This window comes from Mirounga leonina, unplaced genomic scaffold (genome assembly GCF_011800145.1).
Source record: "Mirounga leonina isolate KUSES-001 unplaced genomic scaffold, KU_Mleo_1.0 Mir_507, whole genome shotgun sequence".
Lineage (NCBI taxonomy): Eukaryota > Metazoa > Chordata > Mammalia > Carnivora > Phocidae > Mirounga > Mirounga leonina.
In genome coordinates, this window is record NW_023270789.1 from 5,286,224 (window position 1) to 5,307,452 (window position 21,229).

The following is a 21,229-nucleotide window of genomic DNA, read 5'->3' on the forward strand; positions in this document are numbered from 1 at the left end:
GAATATATGATAGATCTTACGTGGCCTGCAAGGCCTAAAATACCTGACCCATTAAAGGAAAGGTTTGCCAGCTCTGCCTTATATCAAACCTTCCTAAAATTTGCTTTCTATTCCTAGAAAACACTGGGCTCAGTAAGAGGCAAGGAAAATTGTCATTTTTAGCGACGTAAGTGGTTAAACGTCCATGTTTCCACAGACAGTTTTGGAGCAGTGTCCTACTCTGCCCTGTAGACTTCGGAAATTCAAAGGCAGATGGCATCAGCGTTAGCAATCTTAGGTATCCTTGAGTCTGTCCGGGAGAATTGGTTTTGACTATGTGGGCCTCCTCTCATAGTATCTCTTTCAGATCTTTAATTTTCTGTGCATTTGTGTAAGTAAAGAAAAAGGGCGGGTGATATATTATTCTGAAGACTCAAAGTCAGTTATTTGGCTTTGGACTATGTTTCTGATCTTCATTATCTTTAAACCTAGCTCCCATCTCTGCTGTACTGTCAGAAGCTTTGAGTGCTGATAGTTGTCAAAGGAAAGAGGAAAAGATAGTGACTAATCCACAAAGTAGATGATATAATCATTTATATGCAAATTATTCTCATTTTTTAAATCCTTCAGGTAATCTAGTAATAGAGAGTAAACCAGCTCCTGGTTATACTCCTAATGTTGTAGTTGGGCAAGTTCCTCCAGGGACAAACCACATTAGTAAAACCCCTGGACAGATTAACTTAGCACAGCTTCGACTCCAGCACATGCAACAACAAGTGTATGCACAGAAACATCAGCAGTTGCAACAGATGAGAATGCAGCAACCACCTGCACCTGTATCAACAACAACAACAACAACACAGCAGCACCCTAGACAAGCAGCCCCACAGATGTTACAGCAACAGGTGAGCATTATTACATCATGACATTATTGACAAATTATGAAGGCCTCAGGATTACACTCTGTCCTGTATGGATGAATTACACATTTCAACGTTACTAGCAGGGACAAAGTTCAAAGGTTAGATTTTAAATATTTGCTCTGGGTTTGGCAGGGATTTGGGGGAGATGTGAGGAAGGGTATTAAATAAATACTTACCATGGGAAACAAAATTAATTCACTAGTACTATGGAGGAGCACAAGATTTTATCCCTCCATACCAGGTATTTTTTGTTTTCTGCATGTGGTTTTGGGCCAGAGGGACAGATAGTTTTTGCCTAGGATCTGATAAGTGCTTATTTATTTATTTATTTCATTTATTTATTTATTTAAGAAGGGGGTGGGGGAGAGGAAATCTGGAGCAGACTCCACACTGAGTGCAGAGCCCCACACAGGGCTTGATCCCACGACCCTGAGATCACAACCTGAACCGAAATCAAGAGTCGGACGCTTAACCGACTGAGCCACCTAGGCGCCCCAATCTGATAAGTTCTTTAGGCATTTGTTCAAATCATTTCCATCCCTGTATCTCTCCTGATCTCCCCACCCCCATCCAAATCAAAACCATTAATCCAGGGTTGGATAAGTTAATGTTAATAGGCTATAAATACACACGTGTATTGAGAGGAAGGGATTGGGGCTAGAGATGGGGAGAATGTGACTTATACTTTTTATTTTATGCCCTTCTGTCCTGACAGAATGATTTTTCCCATAATATTTTATAATTGCAAGATATATATATAACAAATATTATTACATAAATGCAATTTCTGCTTTTTGTAGCCTCCGAGATTGATCAGTGTGCAAACAATGCAAAGAGGCAACATGAACTGTGGAGCTTTCCAAGCCCATCAGATGAGATTGGCTCAGAATGCTGCCCGAATACCAGGGATACCCAGGCACAGCGGCCCTCAGTATTCCATGATGCAGCCACACCTCCAAAGACAAGTATGCCTAGAGTTACATTTGTAAGAATCATACAATTTTAAAACTAAAAGACATCATTCTTCTTAATCAGTTGGGGGGGCGTGCTGTGTGACCATTGATACCTTTGAGAATTTGATTAATGCTGTGTATTTTCTTGTCCCAGAAAAATACACATACACATGAATTCAATTTTAAGAGCTTCTTTAATGACATTCAACCCATTATATCCTGTGGGTTAAGAACCCTAGTCCAGCCAATTCATTTTATAGAGGTAGAAAACACAGGAGCTTGTTATTTATCCACAGTCACAAGAGGTAATGGTAAAGTCAAGATTAGAACCTTAGTTTGCTGAAATTGTTCCTCTACTCTTTTAATGAGGTGTTTGGAACCTAATCTATAAAAAGGATTTTGAAAACAATAGAGCTACGCTATATGTAATTTATTTATTTATTTTTTGCCTCTCTTTGCATATTTTTCTTTTAAGGATATAGATGTGCCTACTCTTAAAAATAAATGTATTTAGAAACATGTTTTCTAATTTTTGCCTGAATAGGTTATATTTGAATAGGAGTTAGGATTATACAATCAGACTACTTTTACATGTGATTTTTAGTTATAAAAGAATAAAGTTCATTTTATAACTGCTACAGTGATATTTCTCCTAGCGTGCTTTAATGGCCCTCAGAATGACTTGGCGGGGGAGGGGGGTCCTTGTCAGAAATAGATTCTGAGCCATAGTTACTGAATCAGAATTTCTAGGAGTGAAATACTCAGAAATATGTGAATTTTTACTTAACTTTCAGATCAATCTGCATACTGAAGTTGAATCAACAGTCCCAGAGCAGTGGTCCTTCAACTTTTAGGCCCAAGTATCTCTGGAAAGACTTGAAAAAAATGCACTCCCTCATGTTTACAGTTGACACTTAAAAGTTCCATTATAAACTTAAATTTAAATGGTTGCCGAGGACGTATTTTCTGGCATATTGTAAATATTGACATTATAAAGTAAAACCCTTATATCATTCTTGTAGACAAATCCATTAGAATCCCAAATACCATAGCAAGCTCTTTTTTGAAAGTCAAAATTTTATTCTGTCTTTCTCCTTGGACTTGAATTGGACTTGAATCTTCTACTCTCTCTACAGAATTTTATCTTAATATACTTATGTTTGATAGACTTATAGATTAGTTAGTTGCAGTTTTCTGTGGGAAAAATGTCTCTCAATTTAAAAATTCTTAAATTTCCAGCAACAATAAGACTTATTAAGCTTAAAAAGATTTTTCCTGGACCAAATTTTCATTACAATAACTCCTATACAATTGTTTAAACAACATAAATATATTTACATGATTTAAGAGTATTAGGAAACATAAAAAGTAAAATTCTTTTAGGTATACATTTCTTTATGAGATAGGAAAAGCCTTTTCCCCCTTCCTATTCATTTATATATATTTGTATGTCTGTTACTTATTAGAGTAAGTTAGAATTCAACATTAATTTTTATTAGTTTTTTTTTTTTCTCATGATCCTCGGGAAATTTGTTCACAAAATCATGTATCTGGGAATTAAAAGAAATTTCTCATGTTCCTCAGTTGTTTAAACTTTTGTAGGTTATAAACTAAAACTCAAAATGAGCTGTCAATACTGTTTTATCAGTCTTTTTATCATTTGACAGTTTCTTTGGGTCTTTTTTTTTTTTTTTTAAGAGTTTATTTATTTGATAGAAAGAGACACAGCAAGAGAAGGAACACAAGCAGGGGGAGTGGGAGAGGGAGAAGCAGGCTTCCCGCGGAGCAGGGAGCCTGCTGCGGGGCTCGATCCCAGGACCCTGGGATCATGATCTGAGCCGAAGACAGACGCTTAACCGACTGAGCCACCCCGGTGCCCCTGGGTCTTTTGTTTTTGTTGATCATCAGGTATCAGAACCCACTTAGAGATCTGTTACCAGGTTTTTGAGCTGGGCACTTTTTCACCAGCTTGACACTCACCTTTGCTTGTCTTTCCACAAGTATTTTCTGCCCCTGGGGCGGTGTGCTAGATAAGATGAGGATCCAGTCAGAGCTGTGCTGTTCTGAGGCTGGGGGAGAAGCGTAGTAGTGAAGGAAGAAGAGGAAAGCCTGTAGACTCTGGCACATTCCTAGGGAAATCGGGTTTTCTTTAGAAAAAATATATATAAAGGTTGAAGAAATGGACATTAATTTCTTTACAGCTGTTAATATACCCATGTGCCCGTTAGAATGTGGAAAGCCCTCAAGTATTGCCAGGAGGCAGGCACACCCTTTGGAAGAGCACAGAAGCTGCAGAATCAGGCTTCAGGGCTCCTGCAGAAATCACTGGATGTTAGAATTTTATATGTTTAAATTTCTAATGATTTGTTGATACATGTATAATTTGTTTCCCAAAGATTTTTTATCCATATTACCTTAAAGATGATCCTCCTAATGGTCCCTCACAATGAGACAAGTGAGGTATTAGCCACATTTCTAAATTACTGAGATGTGATTTGCCTGAAGTCACAGAGTATTATAATCAGGAATTGGTGTCATATTTCTATTTGTACATCCATTGTTTTTTTCCTACCTTATCAGTTATACAATGTACAACTACACAATTTTTTTCACAATTATTTTTATTTTTAAAAAGACAAAAGAGTTAAAGAGGACTATAAATAGAGCAGTGGCTTTCCTGGTCTGATGTTTGAAAACTTTGGGGGCTTCCAGATCATCTATTTATATACATCTTTGTTCTGAAATAACATCATATCACCAGGTTGACAGGTTGAAAATTATTGGCAAGTCTGCCTTTTCCTAATACTACACAAAAATGAATAGGAAAATGAGAAGCCTAAGTTTGAATTATGATTACTTTTTTGTATAAGTTGGAGAAGGCTTACTCTTTTTTTTCCAGTTTTATTGATTAATGATTGATGTACATCACGTTATAAATTTAAGACTTAACAGCATAATGGTTTGATTTACATATACTGTGAAATGATTGCTACAGTAGGTTCTGCTAACATCCATCATGTTATATAGATAACAATAAAAATAAAAGAAATTTTTTTTCTCCTTGTAGTAAGAACTCTTAGCATTTACTTTTTTTTCTTTTCAAATTTTTAATTTAAATTCTAGTGAGTTAACATACAGTGCAGTATTGGTTTCAGGAATAGAATTCAGTGATTCATCACTTACTTACAAAACCCAGTGCTCATCACAAGTGCCCTCTTTAATAGCCGTCCCCCATCTAGCCCATTCCCCACCCACCTCCCTCCATCCACCCTCAGTTTGTTCTCTGTCTTTAAGAGTCTCTTATGGTTTGTTTCCCTCTCTTCTTTTCTTTTTTTCCCCCTCCCATATGTTTATCTGTTTTGTTTCTTAAATTCCACATATGCATGAAATCATACGGTATTTGTCTTTCTTTGACTTATTTTGCTTAGGATAATACACTCTAGCCCCATCTATGTCATTGTAGATGACAAGATTTCATTCTTTTTGATGGCTGAGTAATATTCCATTTGTGTGTGTGTGTGTGTGTGTGTGCGCGCGCGCATGTACGTACACCACATCATCTTTAGAATTTACTTTCTTAACAGCTTTCCTATATGTCATGCAATGGTGTTAAAACTATGGTTGTATTGTACATATGTTACATCCCTAGTACTTTTTATCTTACAACTGGAAGTTTGTACCTTTCCCTTTTTGACCACCTTCAGTTCCCCCTTCTTCCATCCTCCGCCTCTGGAAACCAAGTCTGAACTGTTTTTCTATGCATTTGTTTTTGTTTTAAGATTCTGCATATAAATGAGATCATGCAGTATTTGTATTCCTCTGTCTTCCTTCACTTAGCATGATGCCTTCAAGGTCCAACCATGCTGTGGCAAATGATTGCCTCATTTTTTATGGCTGAATAATACTCTGTTCTGTATACAAACACACACATACATATTTTATACATAGACAGACACCCACATACACACCACGCCTTCTTTGTCCATTCGTCTGTGCATGGACACAGGTTGCTTCTGTGTCTTGGCTATTGTTAAGATAGTGCTTACTTCTTTGTTTCTCAGTCACAGATGTCAAGCACTTAATGTATCTTTCCTAACCTAAAAATTGTTGTGAAGGTATAGTTCATATTAGGATATCTTGGCAGATCAAGTAATGATAACATCTTTTTTCCTAACAGCACTCAAACCCAGGGCATGCTGGACCCTTTCCTGTTGTGTCGGTGCACAACACCACAATCAATCCAACCAGCCCTACTACAGCTACGATGGCAAATGCAAATCGAGGTCCCACGAGCCCATCTGTTACAGCAATAGAGCTAATCCCCTCAGTCACCAATCCTGAAAACCTTCCATCACTGCCAGATATTCCACCCATACAGGTTTGTATTTAAGTTGAATGAGAGATTTAAAACCTCATGTTATCAATTAGGGAGTTAAGGGTATACCTATTCTTCTCTTTTTTCTTCTTCTCTTCTTTTCTCTTTTCCTTTTTCAGGAGCAACGTGTTTTAAATTTCCAAAGAGTAGAGTATAATATTTGATTTTTAGAAGTCATGTGTGCTAAAACTGGCATGCCTCAATATATTAAAGCTATAAGATATCAGCTTTGCTAATCTTTCTGCCACTTGCCAGCAGACAAACCTTGTGTTAGATAAAGCACTCGTGCTATAAGTTTGGATCCCAAGAGGAGACCTAGGACCAAAATGTGGTCATATTTGCCAGTCTTCTGTTAGGTCTAAAAGGGATGGTGTACCCCTTTTGCAAACAGGTTGGTCTAAGAAAGGAAGAAGTTGGAAAGTCTAGATATCAGGCACTTGGTGGAGGTGGTGCATACTGAGAGAGAAAGTGATGGTGAAGAGTAGCTTCTGAGACTTCTGTCCCTTTCACCTGTAGCATTTTCCTGAAGAAAAAGATCTTGCAGTGCCTTCTAAAATTTCATGAATTCATTTGAATTAAAAGCATTTTATTAAAAAAATTTTGGGGGGCGCCTGGGTGGTTCAATCTGTTAAGCATATGACTTGATTTTGGCTCAGGTCATGAACTCACAGTCCTGAGATTGAGCCCTGCATCAGGCTCTGCGCTGAGCGTGAAGCCTGCTTGGAACTCTCCCTCTTCCTCTGCCCCTCCTCCCTGCATGCTCACTCGCTCTCTCACAAATAAATATTTTTTTGATGCAGCATACAAACTACTTAATATAAAAGTAATAGACAAAGTCAAATAGATGCTTATTATTAAGAGAAAAACTGACTAGAAGAAATTTTATCTTAAACACCTGGCTGGCTCCATCAGTGGAGCTTGCAACTCTTGATCTTGGGGTTGTGAGTTCAAGCCGCACATTGGGTATGGAGGTTACTTTAAAAAAAATCTTTAAAAAAAACTACCTTATTGTAAATTACAGTTAAATTTAACTGAGCTCTGTTGCTGTGAAGAATACAACTCGTGCACAGTTATGAATGAATGATTTGTACATTTTTCAGGTATTCACTGAATACTACCTTACATACACATATATATTAAATTTGAAAAAGGTTTAATTAAGGATCCCCAGATATACTTCATTTTTGTTGATATTTTGGAAGAGCTTGTTTAAGAGAACAGTCTGTGATTCTGGCTTATGAATTGTGAAATGAACCCGGCCTAGACTCTTTGGGACACCAGATCTCCTCCACTCCTCCCTTCAGACATCAGATGGGTTTTGGGTACTTGTTTGGAAAGTTCTCTGGGTAACATGACGTGCCAGTACTCCTTGTGCTTGTTGAAATACTTGTTCAGGTTGGTAGATCTGCTTGTGGGCAGGGTGGGTGGAAGCACTGAGGCACCAAGAGTGGGCACAGCAGACTGCTTGTCCACATCAAGCCAAGGCAATAACTTGACAAAAAACATTTTATTTATAAGTTTAAATATAACCTTTGAAGTTATGCTGAGTCGTCCTCTCATGCATTGTATGAGTTACTCAGAGTCAAGGGTCACCATGGGAGCAAGGAGCAGTTAAATTACTAAGACACTGGGGCCCTTGATCGCATTTTAGTATTTTTATGTATTTATTGGATTTTATAAGAGTTTTATTTATTTATTTATTTATTATTATTTTTTAATTTTTAAAGATTTTATTTATTTATTTGACAGAGAGAGACACAGCGAGAGAGGGAACACAAGCAGGGGGAGTGGAGAGGGAGAAGCAGGCCTCCTGCGGAGCAGGGAGCCCGACGTAGGGCTCGATTCCCAGGACCCTGGAATCATGACCTGAGCTGAAGGCAGACGCTTAACGACTGAGCCACCCAGGCGCCCCAAGAGTTAGTTTTAAAGGATGTTTCTTTAACTTCAAAATTGTTTCAAAATCACTAACTCATTGTGAATTCTCTTAATCTTATTGCTTCCCTAATATTAGGAGAGATCTTTTTTGGCTGAGTGAATAGTAGTTGTTTTGGTGCTGAGAGGAGTGGACAATATAGAATGGGAAATTTGGGAGTATATCTATAAAAAATTAAATTTCTTTTTTTAAGACTTATTTATTAGAGAGAGTGCACGCATGAACAGGGGGAGGGGCAGAGGGAAAGAATCTCAAGCACACTCCCTGCTGAGCATGGAACCTGAAGCAGGGCTCCATCCCACAACCCTGAGATCATGACCTGAGCTGAAATCAAGAGTCCGATGCTTAACTGACTGAGCCACCCAGGTGCCCCTAAAAAGTAAAATTTCTAAGTTATAAGCTTATAGTTTACAAAGCATTTTCACAGGCAGTTTATCAGCTTAATATGTAAAACCATCTTGTGATAATGTGATACCCCTATTTGATGGATGAGAGAGTAAGAGAGGTTAGTGACTAGTCACCCAGTACATGGAAAAGTTGGAATTCAAAGCTCAGACTCCTGATTACAAGTCTGGTTTTCTTCCCACTATCCATAGAGGTAGTAGGGAGATAGTTCCGGATTGTAGGCCTGGAAAGGTATAGTATTGAGAGGATTTGGGCAATGAGGGAGAGGTATGTGTAGTGTTAGAAGAATCATTTGAGGTTTGCTAAACACTTAGTATATGCTTAAGTCCTTGGGGATTGAGAATAAGAAGATAAATAAAACTTGGTTCCAGGTCTTAAGAAACTTTCAAAAGGAAAAGGAAAAGAAGTTTGCTAATGTCTTATTTAACATAAGTTGCTAGGCTACTTTGACCTTGGTTTGATGCTTTCTGACAGAGACCAGATGGAGGAAATATAGATGCTACACATCTTTGAAAAGCTGGGCATCATATTAGACTTTCGTTTTTATCACCTGCTTTTAAAAATTGAGATATAATTCACATACGAGGAAGTCCAATTTTTAAAAATGTACAATTCAGTGGTTTTTAGCATATGCACAAGATTGAACCATTACCACTATTTCTAGAACATTTTTATTACCCCAAAAGAACCTATCCATTAGCAGTCACATTTCCCTTTCCCAATCCCTGGAAACCATTAATTTACTTTCTGTTTCTGTGGTTTTGCCTCTTCTAGACATTTTGCATGAGTAGAATTACATAATATTTATGCCCTTCTGTGCCTGGCTTCTTTCACACAGCAGTGTTTTCTAGGTCCATCTATGTTGTAGCCTGCATTAGTACTTAATTCCTTTTTATGGCTTAGTATTCCATTGTATGGATATACCACGTTTGATCATGGGCTCATCAGTTGATGGACATTTGGGTTTCCACTTTTTGGCTGGTGAGGAATAATGCTATGAACATATTTATACAAGTTTTTGTATGAACACAGGTTATTGGTTCTCTTTGGTAAATTTCTAGGAGTGGAATTGCTGTGTCATATATTGTATAAGCTTTTGAGGAACTCCCAAACTGTTTTCCACAGTGGATGCACCATTTTACATTCCCACCAACAGTGTGAGGGTTTCAATTTCTACACATTCTTACCAACACTTGTTACTGTCATCTACTTTTAAAAGTAGAGGTGGTTACCATGAAAGCACAACTATAGTAAGAAATAGTTAACCAAATGAACCAAGAACAGAAAGGGAAGGAAACCTGTTCCCTCTTAAAGAATCACTTACTTTCTCTCCTATTCTGTAGTTTCCATGTATAGTAAGAAGAAACCTGGCGGAGGCTACACAGGAAGTAGACAAGGTAGCATTAACTATGTAATGCAAATCAGAAGTAAATTCAAAGGCAGTTTTGGATATTTGTTGATATATCTTAATAGTAGTTGTGACAGATCTGAATAGAATTCTCTCATTGTGTTTGCTCTACTGTCCATCTCCAACATAGTGATATAATGCATGTTTGTAATTTCGACTTTGAGGTGATACATGATAAACCTGAATACTTTTGTTTTTTTTTAAAGATTTTATTTATTTATTTGAGAGAGAGAGCATGAGAGGGGAGAGGGTCAGAGGGAGAAGCAGGCTCCCTGCTGAGCCGGGAGCCGGATGTGGGACTCGATCCTGGGACTCCAGGATCATGACCTGAGCTGAAGGCAGTTGCTTAACCAACTGAGCCACCCAGGCACCCATGAATACTTTTTGAATACATAAATGAATATTAGATTCTGCTCAGATTAGATTATAATTAATAGATGTAATATATATATTTTTAAAGATTTTATTGAGAGCGTGTGTGAGTGGGGGGGGGGAAGCAGAGGGAGAGAGAGAATCTTTTTTTTTTTCCCCCAAAGATTTTATTTATTTATTCATGAGAGACAGAGAGAGAGAGGCAGAGGGAGAAGCAGGCTCCCAAGGAGCAGAGAGCCCGATGCGGGACTCAATCCCAGGAGCCTGGGATCATGACCTGAGCCGAAGGCAGACGCTTAACCATCTGAGCCACCCAGGCACCCGGGAGAGAGAGAATCTTAAGCAGACTCCACCCTAAGCACAGAGCCTGACGCAGGGCTCAGTTCCAGGACCCCGATATCATGACCTGAGCCCAAATTAAAAGTTGGACGCTTAACTGAGTGAGCCACCCACGCACCCCAATAGATGTATATTCTAAGATTTATTCTTTATAAAGAATTTTTCATATTTGGCATACTTAGTAACTATTTATCTGGATACTGTATTGGATATTATGAAGTTTGGGGAAAACTGCATTTCTGATATTCATATGTAAACTTAAATGTTACGGGATACCCATTTCTGTATGTGCTCTTAGTACTAACTAAATGAATCAGTCTTGGGGCACCTGGGTGGCTCAGTCGGTTAACCATCTGCCTTCAGCTCAGGTCATAATCCCAGGGTCCTGGAATTGAGCCCCGCGTCGGGCTCCCTGCTCAGCGGGGAGCCTGCTTCTCCCTCTGTCTCTGCCTGCTGCTCTGCCTACTTGTGTTCTCTCTCTCTGTCAAATAAATAAATAAAATCTTTAAAAAAATAAAAATAAATGAATCAGTCTTTTTCTCCCCATCTTTACCAATCTGATAGGTAAAAAGATATTATTGATTTCATTTCTTTTGATTACATTTCTTTCATTTGTGTGCTTGGTTGCCTTTTCATAGGTTCATTGATGATTTGTATTTTTTCTGTGGATTGTCTTTTTCCTTTTAATTTCATAGAAATTATACATGCTCAAAGAACATTGATTTAATCAATAAATGAATTAATGTTTTTCCAGTTAGACTTATAACTTTATTAATGCTTACTCTTCATCCGTGTCCAGTGAAACCTGGGGGTTAATGTTGCAGCTAGCATTTCCTTGTTGGGGGCTGTAGTGATGTCATGGGGGCCCTTTTATGTACTTCCAGTTTGCCTCTTCCTAATCTGTCCACTCTTCTAGTGGGCAGGCACAACTCCCAGTACCCCTTAATAGCCTCCCAGTGAGCTACTGCCTGCTATCACCTTCAGCCCTTTATGTTTCTGATGTGAAGTTTTTTAAGGGCTTCAATGAGAAAGGCCTATTTACTTTTTAGGAGAGTCCTCCCTTGCCCTGTGTATGTTGTGACCTGCTTTATTTTGATCATTTTTCTATTGATCCCATTCTACCTTGCTTTAATTTCTATAATTTTCTTCAAAGTTTCTGCTTTGATGACATCCTTTCCTGTTTTGTTTTTTTTAAAGATTTATTTATTTATTTATTTGAGAGAGAGAGCATGAGAGGGAAGAGGGTCAGAGGGAGAAGCAGACTCCTCGCTGAGCAAGGATCCCGATGCGGGACTTGATCCAGGGACTCCAGGATCATGACCTGAGCCGAAGGCAGTCGCCCAACCAACTGAGCCACCCAGGCGCCCCCTTTCCTGTTTTATAACTATGAAAATCAGTGCAATTTTGAAAGGAAAGGAGAACAAGAAGTAAATGTATGTGTTCAGTTTTCTGTCTTGAATAAGTAGATTTGCATAAAAGGTAATTTGCCTCTAGTGGGAAAGAAGCTTAAAAGGGGCAAGTATAGGGGCGCCTGGGTGGCTCAGGTCATGATCCCGGGGTCCTGGGATCGAGCCCCACATCGGGCTCCCTGCTCGGCGGGAAGCCTGCTTCTCCCTCTCTCTCTCCCCCTGCTTGTGTTCCCTCTTTGGCTGTCTCTCTCTCTCTCTCTCTGTCAAATAAATAAATAAAATCTTTAAAAAAAGGGGGGGGCAAGTATAGGTACAAGTTAGACCAATAAGCAAGATTGGCAGTTGTTTAAGAATGGTTTGACCACCTCTTATGGAATAGTATAACATTTTTCTTAAGGTAATTTTCATAATTAAATAGTATTTACTGTTTCTTACATAAATATTTTCTATTTCATCATTACAGTTCTTCAATGTAGTTGGGAGGTTTTAAAGAGAGGAAATTGATGTTTAGGTTGCCTGGTCCACTGGCTTTAACCTACTGCCTTACCTATAAGTGAGAAAATGGCTCAGTTTTCCTGTGGGCTGCCCCTGTGTAATAAGCGGCCTTATATCCCAGGCTAAGGGCTTTATTTTGAGTTTGAAATCTTTTAAAACTTTAAAGTTAGGCACTGACATGATTAAATTTCTATTGAGGTGAGTGATTCTGGCAGGACTGAATGTTGGAATAAAGAGAGGAAGACTAGATGGACAAGAATGCTGATAAATAGGGTCTTCATCAACTTTGAGAAAAGGCAGAAGTGTCAGTGTGTGTCAGAGCTATTTTATTTTCATAGTAGAACATGAGGGATTTAGTGATTTGTTGGGTTTTGTCTTGAGCTGCCCCAGTATTTGCTGAATAGTATTATAGCTTTGTTCACAAAAACTTTAAACTGTGTGGGTCCTCAGGAGAGGCTAAGGAAGCAACAATTAAGCCAAGTTTGATAAAATAATCTGTTAGTAAACTGTGAACATAAGCAATTATACTAATGAAATTAATAGCTTCTCTGCTTTAATCAAAGCAAATTTATCATTTCATTCTTTCTCTTTAGTTGGAAGATGCTGGTTCAAGTAGTTTAGATAATCTACTAAGTAGATACATCTCAGGCAGTCACCTACCCCCACAGCCTACAAGCACCATGAATCCCTCCCCAGGACCCTCTGCCCTGTCTCCAGGATCATCAGGTAAAGCCATCAGAGGTGCTGCCTCATTTCTTTTGTTACAGCTGACCCTTGAACAACACGGGTTTGAACTGCACAGGTCCACATATATGTGGATTCTTTTCAAAGAATGCAGTACTGTAAGTGTATTTTCTTTTCCTTATGATTTTCTTAACATTTTCTTTGGCTTACTTTACTGAAGAATACAGTATATAATATACGTACCATGCAAAATACGTGTTAATTATCGGTAAGGCTTCTGGTCAACAGTAGGCTATTAGTAGTTTTTAGGGAGTCAAAAGTTATATGCGATTTTTGCCCAATTGGGGGTCAGGTCAATGTCCCTAACTCTCACATTGTTTTAGGGTCAACTGTATATGTATATATTAGGGTTTTCCAGAAAAACAGAATGAATAGGAGTGTGTGTGTGTGTGTGTGTGTGTGTGTGTATAGAGAGAGATTTTAAGGAATTGGCTCATATGATTGTTAGGACTGGCAAGCCATAGGGCAGGTTAAGAGTCTGGAGACCCAGGGGAAAGTTGATGTTAAAGGCTTCAGTCTGGAGGCAAAATTCTTTCTTCTGGGAACCTCAGTCCTTTCTCTCAAGGTCTTTAACTGATTGGATGACACCCACCCACATTGTGGAGCTTGATGGGCTTAGGCAGAATCTCCTGATTAAAATGTTAATCACATCTAAAGGTACCTTCACAGCAACATCTAGACTGGTGTTTGGCCAAACAACTGAGTAGCCATATTCTAGCCAAATTGATACATAAAATTAACCATCATAGTATCAGATCATATTTTTTTTCCTAATTGCTCTTTCTATTTATATCTCTTCAAATACTGTTGGCAGTTTTCAGCTAAGTGAAGTAATATATCTGTAGTATACACTGTTCAGAGCTGTTAATTACCCCTCCCTCAACCCCTAGCTGTTTTCACATTCTTGGCGAGATTTGTAGATGCATTTTCTTATATTTTATGATACAGATGGTCAGTTGAAGAGTTCTTTGGTTTCATCCCAAGTTTAGAACTTGCAAGATATTGAAAAATTAAAAAAAAACAAGAGTTGAGGAAAGACAAGTAAATTTTCAAATTGCAATTTTAAAACAAAAATTTTAATTTACTGGAAACAAAGTTGTGACTAATCAAGTCCATGAGATACACATCTCTTCCAAAATCCCAGTTATTTTATTGACCTGTTATCATGAATGAATGATTAAAGCAACTTCAAACAGATTGACAGTGCAGAAGTGGTTATGGAGTGTATTTTTTAGGATTAAATTAAATGTTACTTATTTCTTACTGAAACAGACCACCTTATTATTTCTAGAGTAAAAATAGTTCAAATTTAAATGTGAGTCTTTCATGAGATGCATCATTAATATGATTTTTAGTTGTAGAATTTTTAAGGTTTAATATAATTATTCCAGGACTTCTAAAAGAAAGAATAATTACTGGGAATCTAAGTAGGAGATTTACCAGATGACTTGGGGCAAGGTGGCAAATAGCTTTCTCTTGACCTGGTAGTTTTCATTGATTGGATAGTGTTGCTCTGAGGAGAATTCTGAGAATCCTGTCTGGGCTCAGCTGACAGAAACTGGTTGATGACTTCTCTGCCAAGGGTTTTACATGGCCATCCCTGATTTTGACATTAAGGCTAGGTCTGATTTCCAAGAATTGCTAAATTGCATTATAGTAATCTTTAATTCTGTAACTGCTAGGTAGAATTCTGAATATTCTTATCTGCATTGATATTCATTTTGACGTATTATTTTCCAGGTTTATCCAATTCTCACACACCTGTGAGACCCCCTAGTACCTCTAGTACTGGCAGTCGAGGCAGGTGAGTATTAACATTATTAGTAGTTTTTTTTTCCTTAAGAAAAAATTTAAATATGTATTTAAAAAAGTAGAAAATTACATTGAACTCCTATACTTATCACCTGGCTTCAACAGTTACCAAGTTATAGCCAGTCTTATCTCTTCTGTCCTCCCATGTATTCCTCCCTGGTTTGGATTATTTTGAAACATTGCCATCAACAGATATATTGAGGTCAAAATCAATTTATATGATGAAGAAATATATTGCTTCTCATACAGAGTTTTCCCCCACCTTGTCATTTAAATACAGTATGTGCTGTTTTTTTCCTCTGTATTGATAATTTTGATCAGGAGGTTTGATCAGGGGGAGGGTGGGGTGGGAAGAATACTTCACTGATGGTGGCATGTACTTCCATCAGGGGCACATAACATTTGGTGGTTTTTGTTTGTGACAGCAACCATTAATTGATCATTGCCTAGTTCTTTTTTTTTTTTAACTTGTTGAAAAATAACGATATTTTAATTATTGTGTTATTTTTTTTAATCTACTAGTTTAAAATATTTCTATAAAGAGAAACTTTTCTGTCATCACCTGTTTGGTTATAGGACAGGCAGAAGAGATTCTTTTTTATTTCTGTTTTCATAATCGTGAGTTGGTTCCCAGCACCTTCCAACAGTGACCAGCGAGTGTTTTTTTGTTTTGTTTTGTTTTGTTTGAGTTTTTTTATTACCTTCATGAACTCATATATTTAAACATTTTATATATTACAAACTATTATAGATGTTATTTTTATTAATGGGTTATATTGTTCCATATTTGGCCTGTCAGAGCTTTTACAAGTTGGCTCCTTAGGTCTTTTGGTGTAACTCCAGTAGTCTTTGAAAGCTTCCTTATTTCCTGTTCTGAAATGATGTTCCAGGTTTGTCTTAACATATTTCCTGCCTCAGGCCTAGAGCCCATCATTTTTCTAAGAAATCCTGGTTGTGTTAGTGAGGAAAGAGTGCTTGGAGACAGTCTCCTGGGTACTAGGGGCACTCGTTGCTGCTGAATTGCTTGTTATGCCTTTTTGGTGGACAAAGCTAAGAAATGGGGTGGTGTGTGGAGTATGTTAACATAAAATGGAATAAATGTTAAAAAAAATAGAATAAATATTGCCTGATTTTTATACTTTGAATAATTTAGTACAATGCAGGAAAGATTTAAGCTACATGAATTTTTTTTTATTTGGGTGTGTATGTGCAGTTTGAAGACTAGTGCTATTAAATACTTGCTTGACTTTTTAATTATACTTTAAATAATCAGTACTTTTAAAAGAAAAGTACAAATTGAGTAAAAAGGTATTCGTTCTCAATAGCAGTACAGTCTTCCTAGTTATTCACTTCTTTTGCCAGTGGTTTTACTTTGTGGTCTAGATAGAACTGATTAGTCATATAGCTGTCCTCTTAGCCTATCATTTTGTTTATTCAAATAAGGATATTCAGGGCTGTTGACTACTTGTTATCCTCTTCTCCCAATTTCCTGCCCTCACAAGCTAAAATAGAGTTGCCTTTGAGGAGGCTTCATGAACAACTATTAAGGTTTTCTTCATTTGTTTGGGGGCAGAGAAGAATCAAAACTACTTTTATAGAGAAAAGCAGTCGCTAACATTCTGTATTAACTAGTCTGGGAAAATGGTTTAAATGACTTAGTATAAGTGCCTCACACCAAAAATATATTTTTAGGGTCTTTTGAAAGTTTGATCTACGTTTTTAAAGAATCTGAAGCTAAGCTTATATCATATTTCTCTTACCTGCATTATGAGGTGTCTTTATCTTATAGAAAGTTAATACATTGTTTTTACTTTAATGAATATTACTTTTTGTGTATTTGGTTTTATGTATATTATACAGACATGTGACATTTTTTATTGTTTTTTATTAGCTGTGGGTCATCAGGAAGAACTGCTGAGAAGACAAGTCTTAGTTTTAAGTCTGATCAAGTGAAGGTCAAGCAAGAACCTGGGACTGAAGATGAAATATGTAGCTTTTCAGGAGCTGTTAAACAAGAAAAGACAGAGGATGGCAGGAGGAGTGCCTGCATGGTAAGCTCCCACTGGGGTCTGTCAGGGATTCAAGGAGGCCACTTCATGGAATCTCTAGCTCTCCCTATTAGACTGAATAGTGGTTCTATGGACATTTATTTATTTTTGGATATTTATGCCTGGTATAATTCAAATATCTCTTTCTGTAATTCAAGTTTTTCATCTAAGTGTCAGCTGCAATTTATCACAAAAGATTTGACAAATTTGAAATATCTTTTACTTTGTTATTGGTCAGTATTTTTGCCATGATTCTAAATCGGGTTCTATTTTGCTTTGACTTTATTAATCATCTCAACAGTCACATTGAGTCTCAGGCCACCAAAGATCCTTAACTATTTTCCTGGACCTATGAGCTCAGGATTAGGACTGGTGACATGAAAGAAGTTTAATGCTCAAGGAGTTGTGTGATGGGAAGATTGCCTTTGGCTTATGAATAATTAACCATTTAGGAGTTTTTCAGATAGAACATTTTATACAATTTACAATATAGAATGAAGGAAAAGCCACCTTCTCTTCCTCCTCCTGTGCCATCCCCCTCACCCCCACGCAATAAATTTTGATTTTGGTTTTTTCTTCCTGCCCAGGCTTAGATGTCATTTTCTACATGGTTGGCATATAGACATTTCAACTTGGAGTATTAGCATATTTAACACAGTATATGTACATTTAAGAGCAAAGAGCCTTGTATTTGTGGTGTCACATCTTCATCCAGTATCCGGTTTGGAAAGTGCCCCCAGAAAACTGGGTGCGAAAGGGTGGTAAAAGATTTCTCTTACTATTGTCACAATCTTCTTACTTCAGTAAAATGATAGGTAGGCAGAGAAACATTTCTTAAAAGCTATGCAACAGATTTCTCTTGTGAAAAATAGGATATCTTAGCTCTTTGTAGGAAAAGTGTAACCCTATGCTCACTTTACAATCAGTGTGTTTAACAGTTAGTTTAATTTTCTTAGTATCCAAATGAACCAATATTAGAGTGTTCTATAAAATAATAAATTAACATGCCTAATAATTTTCGTTACTTTGTCACTAATGTCATTTCCAAATTAATTTTTAAGTTATGTTAGCATATATGTATGTGTATTGACATAACTCTTAAGTTACATGCACATTGCATACACTAAGGATTAAACAATTCTTTAAGAATTTGTCCTTGTTTTGTTTTAGTTGAGCAGTCCTGAGAGTAGCTTGACACCACCTCTTTCAACCAACCTGCATCTAGAGAGTGAGTTGGATGCATTAGCAAGCCTGGAAAACCATGTGAAAACTGAACCTGCAGATACAAATGAAAGCTGCAAACAGTCAGGGCTCAGCAGTCTTGTTAATGGAAAGTCCCCAATTCGAAGCCTCGTACACAGGTCATCAAGGATTGGAGGAGATGGCAATAGCAAAGATGATGACCCAAATGAAGACTGGTGTGCTGTCTGCCAAAATGGAGGGGATCTGTTATGCTGTGAAAAATGTCCAAAGGTCTTTCATCTAACTTGTCATGTTCCAACACTTCTTAGCTTTCCAAGGTACCAGTGAGATAATTGATTTTTTTGTTCTTGTTTATTTTTATAAGCTAAAAAAAACAAAACAAAACAGAAAGTTGTTCATGCAGATGGCCTTCCTAACCATTGCATACTGTTTCTGTAAAACAGGGAGCCCATTATTCCTTTGTTATTACCTTCTAGAGAAACTAACAGGTGAATGGTGAAATGTCCAAGATCTAAGTGGTGTATGAATGATAAAAAGTAGACTATTTCCTGGCCTTCAGTTTATACTTAGTGTAAACAAAGTAGATAACACTCTAAATTATGAGAGGCAGGGGCCTGGGGTGTTGGAGAAGTTAGTCGATTTCCTGTTGAAGCTGAATTTTTTTATCTGTTGCCATCAATCTTAATAGGATCTACAGTAATTTCATTTAAGAATACTGTGCAGTTGGAGGCAACTCTGTTGGATCTTACCTAGAACCTACTTTTCTAAAGTTTGAAAGCTCGTGAAAGGCATTTTAAAGGAAAAAGTACTTTGTAAAAACACCTTCAACATCTTGAAGTTTTTAGTTACCGCTTCCTCTTGACCAGTGGGGGCAGCTAGTTGTAGCGCCAGCCTGTAGCCCTGTGTGCACATTTCTCATTTAACAAGTTGTGTTCATGCCATTTTGTCTCTAGTTGATTTCAGAGACCTTCCCCCTTCCCAAGCTCTTACCCCAAATTACCCTTTTGGGTGACAGTAAATAGTGTTCTTGGGAAAGCCCAGCTTTTTTTCTGCCTTTAAATAAAACATTCACATTTCCTCTCAGTCCTAAGAAGCAGTGATTTTAGTTGAGTAAATGCTACTCATTTTGTATAATTCAACTTTCTGGATTAGAAACATGGTAGATATATAAACAGTGCCAGAATATTTTTCTGAAGAATCCTAATTCTTACCTGGGTCTTAAGAGAGGAATAGTCATTTGCCAGGAATGTAATAAGGGCCTTCTTTTACTTTACTCTTTATAGAAGAAAAGTATTGACATTTTGATGTTGTAATTAAAGCTTTTCATATTTTTCTTCCCTTTGGGTAGTAACATCTGCTGGAATGTTAGAATTTGCCACTGAATGTTTTCTCTCAAAGGCTGATACTTGGGAAGGAATTGGGACTGTTGGCAAAGACTAGTACAGTCTCTAGATTTAGAATTTCTTTATGGCAGGGGAGAGTAGGGGAGAATTACTGGGAATGAATCATTTTAGAATTTACAGTTTAATGGAAATCCTGATGTAAACAAACTATAGACTAAGCAAATTTGAAAGGTAAGGGGTGTATGTACATGTGTTTGTATTTATAGAGGTGTGTGTGTGTATTCTTGGCTTTTGACTGGCGTGAAGAATTGTTCTATTTTTGGCATATTTAACACATGCCAAACCAGTATGGGATACCCGAGGAATTCCATATCCCATACTCTTTCCTTATTCATGAGTGTGGGGTCGTTGTGAGAGGTAGTACTGGGGTTGACAGGCAGTCTTACGGTGTAAGTACTGATCATCTACTTGGTGTTACGAAAAGATCCCTTTTGAAATGCAGGGCTACCAGTTTCATAAAGCTTTCTAGAAAGTAATTAATTGAAGAATGACTGGGAAAAGTTTTGGGAAGCTTTTATCATATAGCTTCACTTTATGAGATCTGACAAGAATAGAGCCTCTCTTCCCCTGAAAGACTATGGGAAGGAAAGAAAACAAACTGGAGACTTACCTCCAGAGAACTAGCTTCTCTAGAGTGGGTTTTTTTATAATTACAAGGACTAATTGCCTGTTTCCCTCTTTAGTGGGGAATGGATATGCACATTTTGCAGAGATATTGGGAAACCAGAAGTTGAATATGATTGTGATAATTTGCAACATAGTAAGAAGGGGAAAACTGCACAAGGGTTAAGCCCTGTGGACCAAAGGGTAAGTGTCAGATAAAGTTGGATTTATTATCAGGGATCCTATAGTTGTCTGGCTATGCACCTCTAGACTTTTACACCCAGCTTCTTCATATTTAACATGTCCCAACCAAAAGCTTGATTTCAAAAAGAACATAAATAATAAACAAGCAAATGACAACATAAAAAACTGCACTCTTCCTCTGGTATTTCCCATCATTAAAAGGTACCACCATTTATTTCTGTTGCTCAAGCCAGAAATCTATTAGAAGTAAAAGAATCAGAAATGACCATAATACGATTTTCTTACTTGTCCTCACCATCACCTTCTGAGATAGCCATCATGGTTGTTCATCTGCACTATCATAATAAACTCTTCACTCAGACATCCCTAGTTTACTCTTGCCTCTTCCTACTATAGTTTTCTGTACTGTACATAGTGTTCTTTTTTTAAAAAGATTTTAGAGAGCACGAGAGGGGGGACGGGCAGAAGGAGAGAGAGTGAGAATCTGAAGCCAGCTCCGCGCAGAGCCCAAGTCAGGGCTCGATCCTGCAACCCTGAGACCATGACCCGAGCCAAAATCAAGAGTCAGACGCCCAACCGACTGAGCCACTCAGGCGCCTCTACATAGTATTCTTTTTTAAA

General features: G+C 37.6%; 1 protein-coding gene across 2 annotated transcripts in view; it reads left to right on the forward strand.

The window, feature by feature from the left end:
• TRIM33 (tripartite motif containing 33) overlaps positions 1–21,229 on the forward strand; it is a 119,657-nt gene that overhangs the window by 87,723 nt on the left and 10,705 nt on the right. For both annotated transcript variants that reach the window (XM_034990242.1, XM_034990243.1), the window contains exons 9-16: positions 610–884; positions 1,703–1,867; positions 6,033–6,233; positions 13,185–13,317; positions 15,076–15,139; positions 17,039–17,198; positions 18,366–18,715; positions 20,485–20,608. In XM_034990242.1, the coding sequence (XP_034846133.1) occupies positions 610–884; positions 1,703–1,867; positions 6,033–6,233; positions 13,185–13,317; positions 15,076–15,139; positions 17,039–17,198; positions 18,366–18,715; positions 20,485–20,608 (1,472 nt within the window). The remainder of the gene's footprint in view (positions 1–609; positions 885–1,702; positions 1,868–6,032; positions 6,234–13,184; positions 13,318–15,075; positions 15,140–17,038; positions 17,199–18,365; positions 18,716–20,484; positions 20,609–21,229) is intronic.